General features: G+C 37.9%; 1 protein-coding gene across 1 annotated transcript in view; it reads right to left on the reverse strand.

Annotated features, from left to right (window-relative positions):
• CABCOCO1 (ciliary associated calcium binding coiled-coil 1) overlaps positions 1-15,928 on the reverse strand; it is a 50,653-nt gene extending 34,725 nt beyond the window's left edge. Inside the window, exons 1-4 of the mRNA XM_059821317.1 lie at positions 15,911-15,928; positions 9,055-9,167; positions 5,943-6,112; positions 2,630-2,774 (exon numbers count right to left, since the gene is read on the reverse strand). Coding sequence (XP_059677300.1) covers positions 2,630-2,774; positions 5,943-6,112; positions 9,055-9,167; positions 15,911-15,928 — 446 coding nt within the window. The remainder of the gene's footprint in view (positions 1-2,629; positions 2,775-5,942; positions 6,113-9,054; positions 9,168-15,910) is intronic.
• Between the last annotated feature and the right edge of the window lie 597 nt (positions 15,929-16,525).

A 16,525-nucleotide genomic window follows, 5' to 3' on the forward strand; every position in this document is an offset into this window, starting at 1 on the left:
CTTCCCCTTCCCCTCTAAACGTGTTATGATATTCTTTATGGACTATGTTACAGGTACAGATAATTTATAATATTCCCCAAAATATAACTCATTACTTTTGGCATCTCTGAATTTTATTTATTTTTGAACAGAACTCTGTTCAACCTGGCACCCTTAATCCTATATCAAGGAAAGAATTCCTCCATTTAATGCTCTTTAAATCAAATCACGTAAATGATACATCAAGATTTATTTTGAAACAACAGTGTAGTTTTCTTTCTTCTATCAGGCATTATATAAAATGCTTTTTTGTTTATATCTGTTTTGAACAACTAAAAGATTCTGTACTGATGTTTTTTAGCAATTAATAATTACTCTTGCAAATAAGGTTGTTAAGAATAGACCCTCTTATGATGTCATATGAGAATCTGAATGTGATTAACAATGACATATTTCCCTAGCTCCACTGCTTCCTGAAAGAAAATGTCAAGAGCTATGTTGATGTGTGTTTGCCCAAGGAGACAAGATAAAAAGATGATAACTGTCACCTTCCACCAAACCTGAAGGTGTCATTATAGTTGCTGCATAGTTTGTGCCAATGTGGTTAAGCATTTGTCCCCATTTCCATTATAAATCCCATGGGTTTATAGCTCATCTGTAAAAATGTGGTCTGAACTTAAACATGTCATACTATCTTGAGTAGGAGAAAAATAAGGTATAGGCCTATCATTCAAAATTAAACAAAAAAAGTGAAAAATGAGAAAAAATGTTGAAGTAATACATTAATTTGAATTGTAATAAAACTCAGTCAACCTATTTCTGAGTTCATAAAGTTCAAAATACTGCAGCATAAGAAGTGTGCTGATTCAGTTCTTATTTTGAAAAAAATATTCAAATGACTGAAATAATGGGTTGTATAAACTGGACACATATGACACATTTCAGTGTATGTGTATATATCCATGACCTTGCAAGAGCACATACATGTAATAAATTGAGCAGTTTGAACGTACAACCACATATTTGGTGGCCAAAATACCATTCTGCTGCAAAAGTCTTGTGGCTTGATTGTATTCCTGCCCAGTTAATACTTCGGTGGTAGTAGGATGGAGCACCTAATCTCTTGGATGAAATTCTTGTGACTGAAGGAATTACTTCATGGACAAGATATCTTTCAACGGATAATTTACACAAAAGCTATAGACAGGCTATTTGGAAAGAACATTTGTTCCAAATAAATATACAAAAGGCAGAGACAGGAAGGGAGAAGTAAAAGAAGTTGAGTGAGACATCTTAAATGCCAAGTTTCCTTTTAGTTTAGGGCTAGTACTTGGCAGGGCATTGGTTTGCCTTGACTACAGAAATTTGAGATTTAAAGAGATGTTCTCATTTCATATGGGAAGAACCTGAAGTTTTTTATATTTTCAATGAAAAGGAAACAAAATAAAAAAAATAAGAGAGCAGCAGAAAGAGACAAACTTTATAGCCCAATTGTAAGAGAAATCACCTGTGATGAGTTTAAATCCCCAGCCTGAATCTGAGTACCCTAAACTGGAAGGCTATCAGCCATCCTCATATTTTTGTCTGTCTTCAAGAGGAAATACTTTTCTGCATCCAGGAAAACACTCTTAAAAAACCTCTTTGATGTATTAAACTTTTCCTAGCAGAAGAACAGTCAGAAAATTCTCAACAATTCTATGTACGGATCAGTCATGACCTTACTCGCTTTTTATGCGCACCGGCCACAAAACCTCTCCCTCTAACCACCATTCAGGTCAGAAAACGGGCTGAAAGGTACAGACAAAGTACAGTGTATGAGCATATGTTACAATAGTACCTTTTCCATTTTCCATCTCCTTGCCCCTGACATTCATGGGTGATACAGCAGCTTGAGAACCATTCTGTCCGTCATACTGGAAACAGTGGTATATGAGTATAGCCACTGTCCTAACTGGCATTTCAGTGGAGAAAGGTCTGTATACACTACTGTATAGTTAAGACTTTACATGGAGAGGTGGCACTGGCTGCTATCAGACCTTTATTTTTTTTCTTAGATAAATAACTGAATTACTGCTGTTTGCATTTCTTTCTGTGTCTCTGTTTAAAAGCTGAGACCTGTCATGAAACCTTTTCACATAGTTACTGAACTTCTGGCAAATTTGAAATGCAACATTTTTGTGACTCATATGACTGTAGCCTTAATTCTGTAAAGTACATAACTTTAAACCACTTAAGAAGTCCACTACAGCTGTCAAGGCCAGACAAATACTTATAGATAAGACCTAGGATTTTGTTCAACTGGAATCTAAAAATAGAATGCTTTAACAGCAAACCAAGAATATTCTCTATACACTACTCTCCGCTTTTCCTGTTATCACCCAAAACAAAACCCAGAAGGAAGCTTTTCAGCACAATCTTACATTTCGATAAACTTCCAGTCTAAATTTATTTCCTGGGCTTTGACATCTGAGGCCAGATCTTTACTGCCACTTGCATATTCTCCCTTCTTTTTAATGTTTTAAAATTTGGTGTCTGCAATATGTTGGCACAGTATGAACATATCCAATTAAATAATTTTAACTTATCAGCCAATTTCCCACCACATTACATTATTCAAATAAGAAATAATGGGTCCTGTAGAAATAAATACCTGATACTCAAGTAATCAATGACTGCTTTGGCTTGCTCAATGCTGAAGAAATTCAAGTCACCGCTTCTTTCTGAATCAGTTTCTCCTATTCCAGCCATTGCTTTTCCAAGTTCTTTTAAATTATCTCCTAAGGTCATATGATTGTCTGCAAAGTAATGCCAAAGAACAAAAACTAAGTATAAACATGACAGGGTAGGACCGGGTTTTTTGGCCCATTTTAATTATAAGACTTCTTCAAGTTTAAGAAGTTACATTACGAGCCACGTAGAAACTTAAAAAGCAACAGCAGTCAAACACTTTTGTCTGTTGCCATTATTCTTATCAATAAAATGTACATTAAAATTCCATCACAAAAATTACTGATCCACCTTTCTAATGTAAGGATCACAATAATGGGTGTTTGAAATACTACAACTTGGCCTCTTACGCAGAGATAACCACAGGCAGAATAGTATGTAAATTTGAGATGCAAAGTATGTTTATCTTTAAAATAAATTTACTACTGTTTATGTATTTTAAAAGATTGTTCTTCTGACCATGCAATAAAAACCAGTAATACAGGAACAGGTGTTAAAAAGGGTAACCAATTTTTTTTTTTAAAGTGCTTACAGTCATAACTGATTAAACATGAATATGCATAATACTCTGCATGTATCATCAAACTTGAAGACATTTTTGCACCCCCCCAAAATAGGTAATTGCTTTATGTTTTTACCCTGGAAATCAAAACCAAATGCCAAAACAGCTTTGAATTAAAATTTATTTTTTTTTGTTAACTGTCTTGACAAAGAGAAAAATCTGAAATATATCAGTGTTTGCTGAATCTTTAAAAAGAAAGGATTCATCTTTCTGATTTCTGTACAGTGTGTGCCATCGCTAGAACCATGATGGAGTTTAAAAAAAAGTTTCAAACACAATTTACTTGCTCTTTTTAAGTCTAAAAAATCTAGAGCAGAAAATGGGGAAATATCCATTAGTGTTGAAACAGATTTATTTTCCTTATTGTTTTAATTCTCTACTGATCTGCTCCTGGGTTCGTTGTACAGAAAACAAATTTTTAAAAAACTTACAAGATTCTGGTCTTTATAGTTTTGCCCTTTAGTGGTACAGCAATCAAAGCCCTGAGAATTTCTCCTCAGTTTTCAGGAACAGAGGCAGCACGATATAAATAACCATAATGGAAGAAACAAGAAAGAAATACAGAGAATGTGGAGGAAATAGAATGGAATAGAATAGAATAGAATGGAAGCCATGGGAAATGAGAAAGAGCAATAGATCCAGAAATATCACAGTTAGTAGGGAAGTGAAGACACATAACAAGATCATGAGAAGTCACAACACCGAGGCCCAGGTCTGTGGCCATCCAAATTTTCTCTGTCCTCTGCACAACTGATTTTCATCCCCAACTACCTCTCTCAGGAAGGCTCTCACAGTACTTCTGTGAGATAAGGAGCACTTTACCTTCAATGTACAGAAGATGAACCAAATCACATAAGTAATTCATCCTGCCTCCCAATCAGCCAAAGCCTCCAGTTTCCAAACCTCAGTCTTCCTCTCTCCTTTACCAGCCTTAAATGAGTTTCCACTACCCTCCTTCTCTAAATCCATTCTTCCTGCTCCATACTATTCTTGCTATTATGATCAAATCAGCTTAATTCTTTGGGCTGCTTGGGTCCAGTGTAGGAAAGGGAAAGGAAATGGTTATTAATATAGAAGATGTTAGCATTTTGCTCTTAGTTGAAATGTTTGGTCTTGGAACTTGTACCAGCTGAGAACAGTAATTACAAGGAAATTCATCTCAGCCGTGGGCTACAGCATACTTTATAAGATAGATTATTCAGGGAACTTAACTGTGAAAAAAAATATAAGAAGTCTCCTGTAAGCATTTACAAACTGCATTTTCTTTCCCTAAAAGCCATGTATCTTAGCCAAATCTGAATGGATTTTCACAGGACAGCAAAAATCAAATTCACACTTGCTTGCCAAACCTTATGTCTTTACTTCAAAGCATAGGGGTATTAGAGCTGTTAAAAAAAAAAAAGGGCATAAAATAATATTTTTTTTTTTCCACAGCCTCTGTCTGCAAGCCCATTGAACTGTTTTAGTTGTAATATTATATATAAAAATTAATCAGAGGCAGACACTGCCATGGAAAATTTCAGCTTAAAGAGTTAAAGTTTGGCAAACCTTTATGCAGCTAAGATCACATTCCTGAAAAACATCAGTCAGCTTTAATAATTGGTTGTGCTACCAGCCTGTCTAGTACACATGCATTACAGACAGTCTCATAAAACTAATTTCTGACATGTTTCCATTCTTCTTCCATTGTTATATTAATATAGTTAGCATATGTTAAGATACTTTCTCATTGGAGACAGGAAGGACAACTGGAATTCCAATGATCATAAAGCACGTACATATTCTGTCAAAATTCCAAGTCAGAAAGGCCCTTGAATTAAATTACAATGAAAGAGTATAATAACTGTTATGAGCTTGATTTTAAATATTCATCTTCTCTTTGAACGGAACTGCTGAGTCCTTTCACTCTTCCCCTGGGATGGACTTTTCTTGACATAATCACCTTCAAAGTGAATGTTAAGTAAGCATTGCGATCGCTGAAAAACGGGGTTTAGCAGATGCTGTTATCATTTTTTCGGCTATTTTGTTCCCACTAGACCCAAGCTACATGCTTTGTTGCAACTTCCCTCGTAACCACAGGAGCCACAGTTCCTTCACTGCCATTTTTCATCTTCGGCAGTGATGCCAGTTTACTTCCCTCACCAGTCTTTAGTTAACCGATATATTTTGTGCCAGAAGTGCAGCATTTGCCATATAGAAAGCTGCCTGAGAGTTGACCTCCAAGGATAAAATAAATGTAATTCACCTGCTGTAATGCTACAGGATGTACTGAATATCTCAAACAGCAGAGAAATGTGCCCAAGGCTACAGTGAGTCAGTCACTGAGACAGCTGGAATTGGAATTTCGGAGCTCCTTGCTCTCACTCTACTGTAATTATTATTTATTTTACCATAGTAAAGACGAGGTCTCTTCAGGACCTGGCCCTTTTTGAACCACATATCATACAGACAAAGAATAGGGGATATTCTGCTAAAAAGACTACAGTCGTCTCTAATGAAAGTTTCATGTCTGCCAATAAGAATTATTTTCAGGAACAAGGTATAACATGCCAACATTCAAGAGGAAAATAAATCATTTTACAATTACTTGTAATTAAATATAGCTTTATTAAAATGACAGGAAAACATTCTTGCCTTCCACTTCAGATATTTTACAATTTTTAATTACACTTACCACTGAGGTTCTCCAACAGGAGATTTAATAGATCCATGAATCCTGAGAGCTGTATAAGACTGAAGTTCATTTCTTTAGCCCACCAAAATCCCGCAGTATAATAATCTAGCAAAATAGCTTCCTTCAAAGATGTCTTTAATCGTTTAAAATTCAAAAATTCTTCCAGCTTTCTAGAAGACATTGCAGAGTAAAATAATGAAATAAAAAAAATAAATTACAGATTCCAAAGTTTAATTTAGTCTGCTTGTAATGATATCTGTAATATTTACTATTATTATATTATACATATATCTATATATCTTCCTGGAACTTAGCTACATCAATTTCTAGATATGAACATTTATGATCAGAGGACATATCAACTGAAAAAAGTAAATGAACACTTACAGGTTTCAACAGACACTATTTAAATGTTAAGATGTGATTAATGAAATAACAAAAATAAGAGCGTTACAAAAAACCAAAGAGAAATACACCAAAAACCCCAGGGAAAAGTCAGTGTTTGTTCAGGAAGGGGTTTGTAGGATGAAATGGAACAATTAGTCTCCACTTTCTACTACCACTCTTTCACTCCAATTGAGATAGTTTTACAGTACTAAAAAGATCTTGCTTCCCTTTCAAGATTATTTTTCATGTAGCCTCTGAAGAAAAATTACATTTGAAAATTAATGTAAATAATATAATATAAAATTACTGAAAGTACCTAAAATATTTAGAAGTTTAAATTCCACTTTCATAATGGTCACGACATTGACGAAGAGCATCATCCTATTTTATTGGCACACTGTGGAAATTTTTCCACTTATTTTAACTTGAAAAAGTAATGAAAAAATACACTCCCGTGTAGGAGACCATGCTGTTGCTGACACATTTATGTCGATTCTATCCAAACACAGAATTAGTTACGTCTTTTACAATAATTGTGCACATTTTTCCACATGAAGAGAGGGGATCAGGGCTAGGACTTCAGTTTGCAGTTCTTCCAGTATAACTTCAGCCATGTCTCAGGTAGTAAAGTTTTACATTAAAGCAATCCTTGGCTTCTTAACTATACCTGATGATACAGGTGCCAGTTGTGATCACAGTTTCTAGTCCCCTGTAAAAGAGCAAAGTCTTTCCCCCTGCCCCCCCACTTCTCATTCTTCCTAAGAAGGGCAATAATCTCAGACCTACTGATAGGCAACTAATAGTTTGTCAGGGTTTTCACCAAGCCAGTAGAGATACGCTGTCAAATAAGATGAGTTTCTTTTTTTAATTAAAGCCTCAATAGCTAACAAAGTAAAGCATATAATCCGATCGGTTTTGTTTAAAACATATATTCCTTTGTTCTGCATGACAAACTTGTATGGCTGTACACATGCAAGTTGGTTAAAAACACTTAACTGCGTACTGAAATAGAAATGGAACGCGGCCAGCTGAACTTTCCAAGGTTTGAAACAGTCCATATCCTCTCTTTCTGAAGCTTCTGCCAACTCTGTGTTTTCATAATCAGAGCTTCTCAGGGATTTAGATTTTCTCTGATGATGCTAACAATGCCAGTACTCATCTTTTCAATATTCTGTAAGGCATGTCACTGACAACAGTATCTATAAATGATTGGGAAATGATGGGGTGCTTAGACTTCCTAGTTACCCTGATTGCTATTTCTTCCTTCACGGAAGGTGCTCAAGTCCTACAGAAACGGACAGCAGTATAAAACTCTATGATAGATGGGAACACAGGACATCAAAATTCTCATACTGAATCAGATCTATTCTGATTTTCTAACCTTAGCTGTGGCCTTCAAACTGCTCTTGTGTATAGACATGACGCACTGTGGTAAACTTAAAATTTCAATGCTGCTGCTAAACTGCTTAGAGTGCATAAAATACCCCATAACTATCCTCTTTTCAGTCAGATCCAGTATATACCTTATGATCCATTTATACAGTGTATATATATATACACACACATAAAAATAAATATGTTATCAGCTGAGACTAAGAAGAAACGTATGATCTTTCAATGCTTTTCTTTTTAATCTCAACGAGAAAGTTTCACGATAAATTGTGTCCTTAAGCACATTTTAGTCTCCGGTGAGTTATACACTTCAGTCTCCTCTAAAATAAGAGGCCTATCATGCAAGAGAAAACCATAAATTAAAGAAATTTTTAATTATTATTTGATAGGAACAAATTTTCTTTCCAGTTTTCTTAAAAAAAAAAAAATCCCAGAAAGAACATCTTTTTTCTCCTCAGAACAGTGACAAATAAGAGGAACAAAATATATTTCAGGAATAATATTTTAATCGCTATTAAATGGTTTATATATTCAGAGGGACAGGATTGGATTTTTTATTTCACCCATCCACCCAAAAAAAAACCCCAACAACCAACCTAGTCCAGTGGACCAGCCCTTTGGCTTTCAATTCACTAAGAATTTGCTAGTGGACACAAGCGCTCCTAAATAATTCGGGCACTTCTGAAAAATTCCATCCTTAAAATATAAGTCTAGAGTCTCAGATTGAACTCCTGGCCTCCTAAATTTAGCTGCTATTAAGCACTAATAACAAGCGAGAGTGTTGCTACAGGAAAGACAAGATGGGCTTACATCAGAAGTCTTTGGCTGCCTGCTATTTCCCCAGTGCACCATAACGGCTACCTACTAATACCTTCTTAAGCTTTCCATCCCTTTCTGAACTTTTAAAACCTTTCTGATTTTTCAGTAACTCATGTTACAGTACAGAATCTTAAATGTTTTAGCAAAAAAGTTACCAAGTGAGACTTATAAAAAAAAGCTCAGTATTGGCCTGTTCTTATTTGCATCTTAGCATTTGATTTACAGCGTATTTAACACTATAATAAATTCAGAAACCATATCAATGTGAAATATCAATGGAAAAAAAAAAAGGAGTGAAAGAAAAATCAAGAGATATAGGAAATACACTAAAACAAAGTGGATCTTAGAACAACAGTATTCCTTCCTATCTTTCATGAATCAGATTAAATATCAATGATTTAACTGAGCAATTAAAGACTAACGATGTAACCATCACAAAAGAAATATAACAAATGGTCTATAATTTTTATTTCATGATAACATTGGTTCTAGCATTATCATCATTACCACTTACTTTTGAACTCCTTCTACATTTTGTTCTGACAAAGTAGCAATTTGGGAAAGAGAAAGAAACGTCCGATTAATAATCTTCTTTCCACCTATGGCATCCTGAACTCGGTCTTCTTCCTACACACACATATGCAGATAGGAATATAATTTTAAAAGATGTGTTTTATTATGTCAGTAACTAATCTAAATAACATTTTTATTTTGAGGAAGTATGCAAGGGATTAATTCAACAAATGCCAAAAATGTTACACAGCTATAATTACATGGCAGCAACACAATACCCTAACACATTTTCACTAGAGCAAAGCTAGGTAGATACATGGAAAATAGTATTTTTATCTTAAATCCATGTGGGAACATAGTGACATATTATGCGCAGCACAAGATTAAATTAACTTGTAAGTAAAAACAATAGAAATATAAAGGTGAAAAAAAATCTTGTTTGACCAAGATTACACTAGATTGCACAATAATTAAATTTTAAAGTCAGTTTCTGCTTAAGATATTATGAGTACACATACACATTACCATGCTATTTGCTCTCCACCCTGTACTTGACTGCATTTTCAAATTTACTGTCAACACTGTTTCCTTCCCTAACCAAAAAAAAGGCCAAGATGTTTGCTGCAACACAATGATACACATACAAGCATCTGACACTACTGTTTCCGAGAAGGTATGTATATTTGTAACACAGAAGGCAGTTCCTTGTAGGAAATACAAGGATGTACATGTTATAGGGGATAACAAACTGAGCACGAACCAAAAATGCAATGGTCTTAGAAAAAAATAGGAACATTTGATGATATTTTATTTAGTGTGTGTCACTGACCAAAAAATATTCGACCAGAGACTTCAGTAAGAAATCTATGAAATAAATAAGAGTGGGAAAAAACCCCACCTGTTTTACAATAGAACATGTAGGTGACAAAGTGAGGTGTCAAAGCACATTATAAAATGTGAGATGAGGCAGACTCTTTACAGAGGTGCACGGCAGGGGAACGAGGGACAATGGTGATAGAATAGAATATTTCAGTTGGAAGGGACCTACAGTACATTACATGGGACAGCATAAGGAAAAGTATTTCACTATGAAGATAATTAAGCATTAGAACAGGTTACCCAGAAAGGTGCAAGAATCTCCATCCTTGCAGGTTCTCAAGACTGAACTGGACAAAGCCCTGGTCTGCATTCAGTGCTGGCCCAGCTCTGAGCAGACAGCTGAACCAGCTCATGTCCCAGAGATCCCTTCCAGCCTCATGACTGTGAGTCTAACTGGCCTGACCTGCTTCTGCACCAGGACACAAAAAAGTCTGAGTAAAACCTGACCATAAATTACTCGTAGCACCTACACTTCTACATCTGTGGGACTTGGGCTTTACAGAAGTGCAGCAAGGCAAAGCAGAATAATGTTTCTAGCTCACCTAGAGAGAAAGAAGTGGAACATTTCCTAACATGAGCTGATTTTTGAGCCTTAGCAGAGTTGTTCTGGACTAATAATCAACTAACTCTAGCACTGGTCAAGGAGAGCCCCCAAATAAAGCTACACTGCTCCCCCTGCTGCTGCCAAACTGCAAGAGGTACTTAAAACTCGGGGACCAACTGCATTACAACATTCAAGACGGATGAAACAGGACTGAGAGCAACAAAGAACATGTAGTGGAGATACGCGGGTTTTTTCCTCTAATTAAGTACTAAAGTACTTTCACGTGTACTTTAATATGAAAAATTATTGTTCCCAACTGTAAAAAAGTTAGTCTCAGATACAATGTCTCATCAGAACAACAGGAGTGAAGTAAACGAAGGCTTCCTTCAGGTAGTTAGGAGCATGACACCACTTTGCTTTTGTTTTTATAACCAATAATTCATGCAGTATAAAAACAAGTACTCCTACAGTCAGTAAGGTTGATATAATTGAAGCTGCATGTCCTAGCTAGGAAAAAAACCCAACAAATGAATGAATAGCCCAATGTGCTAACATTATACAATTATTGAAAAATATTTTATAATAATTAGGAAAAATATGAATGCTTTCCTGAATTGGCCAGTGGTGTTAGAAACCTGTTGAACAAGAGATACTTTAGAAGTAGCGAGAGCTGAGTTAAAAGAATAACTGATACTGATGTTCTGGAAACTGAATTAATACCAGTTCGTCTCTTTCTCTCAGGATGTCCAATAGATAGGATACTTTACTATGTCTTTTTGCACCATTATATATACGGCATATTACCGGTCAGTCAGTCAACACCTTACTGACCGTAATTCTTTATAAGGCAAAATGTTAAGATTTTACAGGTATCACCCCAGATGGACTTCTATCAGCATAGTATGAGGAATTTAGCACTGTATCTGAAGGAAAAGCATAAGAAAGTTCAAGACATAGTGGTTTTGTTCTTATCAAGCTGTCTTCCAGCTTTTCCTCTGTGGTTACAGGCCAGGTGTGAGTAAGAACAAAGACCTTCCCATAACACCCTCAACCACCTGCACGACACTCCTCCACCATTCAAGATCACAGCAGTAAATAAAACATTCTGGAAAGCAACTTTTTACCTGAACTCCCAAGGATCTTACCCAAACTAATTTCTCACTGGTTCTTGAAAATTATCAGGCAACATCCATCATGTCAGAAAAATCTTGCCCAAAAAAGAATTTTCTCCTGCCTCCAGTACGTAGCTGGCTTACTACAGTATGAAACTTTCTAACCCATGTTGTATTGTCAGGCCCAGCACACTTAATATGCTGATGCTAAGGCTCATCTCATTCTCTGAATTACAAACAGCAAGAAGGACCTCTGGGAAAATTTGCTGAAGTCTTAGTACGCAGCGTTGTATTATAGCAATATATAAGCTATATAAGATTACAAAAATTTATTTAAAAATAACTCCAGGTGCACTCAGCCACCTATAATCTCTTTCAACACATTTAAAGGTCCTCCAGCATTAGAAACACATTCTTTAACCAACTCAAGTTAGCAGTTTAAACTTAAGAGATACTCAAGCTGTTGTAACTCAGTATTGCAGATAAGGTTCTGTAATCTGCACATCAAAATCTGACAGTTTACATGGCAAGGTGAACGCTTCCCATTTCACCATTTCATCACCTAGCGTCTGTAACGATATTGCCAGCAGCAATACCCCCTACCAATGCATGACTATCTTTGTTACTGCTCATAGTAAGGATGGATTTGTAGCACCACTGTCCACTACAACAAGCACAGGTATCAGCTAGTAAGAAATGCTGTTCCAAAATGACTGATGAGGAAGTATGGGAAAGAAAGCACATAATTTAGAAAATTAATTTTTAAAATTATCAATGTTTCTGTAATTTAAAAAAAGTAGTGAAAGTCCATGAATCATTTGAACAATCCCATATTTGTGGAAAGCTTTGGTTTGGGCACAACCTCCACACACACGACTAAAAGCTTATAATTATTTTGGTTGAATACTGTTTTGTCTTTCAATTGCTGTCTTTAACCACCACTGAAAATTCAAAGAGAAGTTATTTTATATATGTGCTCACAGATGTCAAAGAATTTACTGTTCATTTTACTGTTAACTGTAGTGACTGACTGAGGTAATCCAAGGTGAGTTAATTCTGGTAACACTATCCTCATGTGTTGGGAAAAAAAAACCCCAAACCAGTCCCACCAATGCCCACTCCCAGCAGTAGACTTAACCTATTTAAATACAGACTACTATTAGAGAATCATTTGTTACTGTTTTATTTTCCTTCAAAGAATTTTTAGCTGTTGTGAACACATAATATGTTTCTGGCTGTTCAATACGTTACTCTGAATGCTTTGGGCACCCCTTGTCAACAGCATCAAATCAAAATACCAAATCAGATATTCTACAACAAAAGAGTAAGATCTTCCTTGAATCTCTCGGCCAATGTTCACAAACCACCATGAAGCAGAAAATATTAGCAGAAGAGTGATATAGTTAAACAGCAAATTGCAAAAAACCTGTGTTTGGGAGGGGTGGGGAAGAACTCTCTCTCAAAAACTCAAACCCCAAGTCAGTCAACCCTGGCTAGAAAAAATGCCTCATTATCTGCAGTTTAGGTGAGGGCCTTTCCAGACTGGCAAAACCTTGAAACACAACAATGGAAATTAGCACCAGTGTTCCTGAAGGAAAACAAGCCTGTCCTTTGGGATGAGCCCTCTGCAGTAGCCGAAGATGTTATTATTTGCATTTGTTTGACAATATAACACCATTCTTTGCAAAATCATGACTTTCAAAAATATATTCACAAAGGAATAGCTTACCACCTCTCTTAAATTATAGCAAACACCAGAAGCGTAAGGAACCCAAGATCCTCCTGTCCTCACTCCATCAGGGAAATTAGACTGGACTAAACTCTGCTGCCACAGCTAGATAGTTTCCAGTATCTGAGCTAGTTCATTTAAAGCTAGCTCAGCTACCTCTGTCTGACAGCAGTACAGATGTACCCTGAGTGTTGCGTATCAGTTACAACTTTAATCAAAATGGGAATGGAAAAAAAAAAAACCAAACCTAAACTACACCAGCAACACGGACTGTTATTTGTATTATTATACGCATTTTGTTACCAAGCTGTCAAATACTTCAGCAGAAAATCTTGAAGCTCTCTACATAAATAGTTAAGGCAGAAACAGAAATGCATTCACTGTTCCTGTTTGTTTTAAAAAGGCCCCACTTGTCCGCTCCCGCAATGGGAAGTTAAAATCAATAGTTGCTATTTTTAGTCATGCTATTTCTTTCATTGTCAAATAAATGAGGAAATAAAAACAGTAACACTAATTTCAGCTACATTCAAAAGAAAAATATGCAGATACATCAAATGCAAAATATAAAACCTCTACGGAAAGAAAGCTTTCAGAGGACTGTCATCAACAACTGATGTTGATAGTGTCCTTTTAATAACAAAATATGTTTCCAAAATTTCACTCAGTCCAAATGCCAAGACTTACGGATAACCAAATGTATTATGACATTAAACTTTACTGATGTTTTCACAGCTGCAGACTACTTATTGGAAAAAATTTTGTTAAAATAAAGCAGCAGCAAGGCTTGCTAAAATCGGGATTAAGAACTTCTAATATGCTTTCTACTGGAAGTAATTACAAGTCAGAACAATTACAAAAATATTCAATTTAAATCAAAAGGAATTGTCTCAAGATCTAAGAAACAATATAACAAAACCAGTGGCAGAATACAGTGTTCCCTACAGCTTATACATAGACCATGCAAAGGTAGCTTCAGCCAAAACTGCAGACTATATAATTTATAAAAATGCACAATTCCACAGAGTTGACAATAAAAATAAATCATAAAGGATAGTAGGAAATATCACAAAGGTAAGCTCTCGTGTGTAGAACAAACTTCAGTACATATGGAACAGAAAATACATGAAAAAAAATGTTCACTGAATTCCTCTAAAGATTCCTTTTATAAAGCCACGAAGTAAAAATGACAAAAATTTCAGTGGTACATTTCAAACGGATGTACAATATATTTTTGACAGCCTGTCGTTTCCCATACAGCACGCCTTGTATCCTTTTACTATGATCTGACTGCATTACCCCAGTGTTACGCTGTTCCAACTGCCAAAATATTTCCAGAGAACGCTAACAGAGAATACTGTGAAAGATGCATATATTTTTCATAAAGCATTTAGAATATGTAATAATACATTTCGCATGGAAGAGGATTTATTTATTTAAGGTAACCTAAACGTTAAGCTTTTGTACCGACAATCACTAGGGTAGCTTTATGCCAACAGATGCAGCCATTACACCAGCTGAAAGTGGTTAATCACTTCCACAAGTGTCACAGGAACTTCTTGACCATCTAAGACAACAAAGCAGTTCAACCAGAAGAAAATTATCTCATAGTAGCTACAACTATATAGACAGGTTTGAAGGAGAAATTCTGAGCTGATGCAACACCTCATATGTTGTTGGGAGGAATAACTTGTGTTCTTATATTTCTCTAGACGTGCAGCATGAGATGAGTTGTCTGACTGTCAGAAATCACACCTCTGTCAACCAAGTCAAAAATTGCAATGCAAAAAAACCCAAAGAAAACAAGAAAAAAAATGGAGGAGGCCAAGACAAGGAGAAAAGCAAACTTTAAGGAGAGTTATGTGGATTTGCAAAATCCTCTAGAGCACTCCGGCTACCTAAAGCAATGAAAGGTGAGAAATACAACTGTGATGTTGCTGGAAGCAAGGTGTGAGCTTGCTTCCACCCCTCAGTGCTCTTTGAAGGGAAACCGTACACCTTTCCCTCAACATTCAGAAATTAAGAGATTCCTCTCCCTGCGAATAAGCCAAGAAACAGCCATACACTTAAAAACGAGAGTCGGTAACCGACTGAAAACAGGCGAGCGCAGCGGGAGGCGCGGATGGCGGGCGGAGAGCTCTGCAGCCGCAGCCCAGAGGCGAGGCGGGCGAGGCGAGGTGCCAGCCAGGCCTGCGCCAGCCGAGGCCTTCACAGGTTTCTAGCGGAGGAACTGCCCCGCCGAGGCAGGCGGGTGTCTCTCCCTTAAATTCTCTTGAGGGCGAAGGTTACACACGTATGTATACCCGCGCTGCATTTTCAACATTCCACCCTTTTTACCTTCTCTGAAGCTTAGTGAAGACATTTAAAATAAATCATAAAAAACCAAAGAGCGGGCGCGAAGGCGGTGGGGCTCCAGGGCACTGCCGGGGGGAAGGCGCGGGCACCGCTGCCCCAGCCCTGCCCCGCAGCACGCCGCCTCGGCGGCGGCCCCTCACACCGCCACCCGGTCCCGCGGGATGAGCTAATGCCGGTGAAACGCACGGGGAAAGAGCGGAAGACCGACGCGCCGCGGCACAACCGCCGCGGAGGGGAGTACCTGCCCCGGCGCCGCCATGTTGCCCTCCGGCTCGGCGTCGCCGTCGCCCAGGGAACGGAGGCGGGGCCCGAGCGGTTGGCGGGCGCAGAGCTCCTCCCCCCGGGACGCCGCCGCCTGTCCGCAGCCTGGCCAAGCGCCATCTTGGCCTCGCTGCCTACTCGCCTCAGTCGTTCCCCGTGTGTCATGGGGGGCTGCGGGTGGCCTTTCCCCTCCGCAGGGGGCCCACGTGTGGGGCTGTCACAGCGGCGGTGGCTCAGGAGCAGGGGGTTGGCAGGCCTCTGTGGCGGATGCCTTGGGAGTAGCCCAGCATCTCCCATGGAGGTGGGGGCAGGCAGGGCTGAGGTGAGCTGCCTTCCCAGCCCCTGCCCGGGACGCAGCTTATGGGTCCCTCGGGTGCCCAGTGGCACACCACCCGGGAAGGAGGCTGCCTGAGGAGGGATCCGTCAGCCTAACGGCTCCACCTCATCCTCTCGGTTCTTTGCAGCGTGTCCAGCCAGCCGCTGTCACAGCAGCATCGGTGAACTGCACAGCTCACACAGCGGGCATCACGGGTGGTGTTTGTAAGGAGGGCACAGGAGCAAAAGGTCGTGACATACTTAAAAACAGCACCATGGA

This window comes from Gavia stellata, chromosome 9, assembly GCF_030936135.1.
Source record: "Gavia stellata isolate bGavSte3 chromosome 9, bGavSte3.hap2, whole genome shotgun sequence".
In the NCBI taxonomy this organism is placed as follows: domain Eukaryota; kingdom Metazoa; phylum Chordata; class Aves; order Gaviiformes; family Gaviidae; genus Gavia; species Gavia stellata.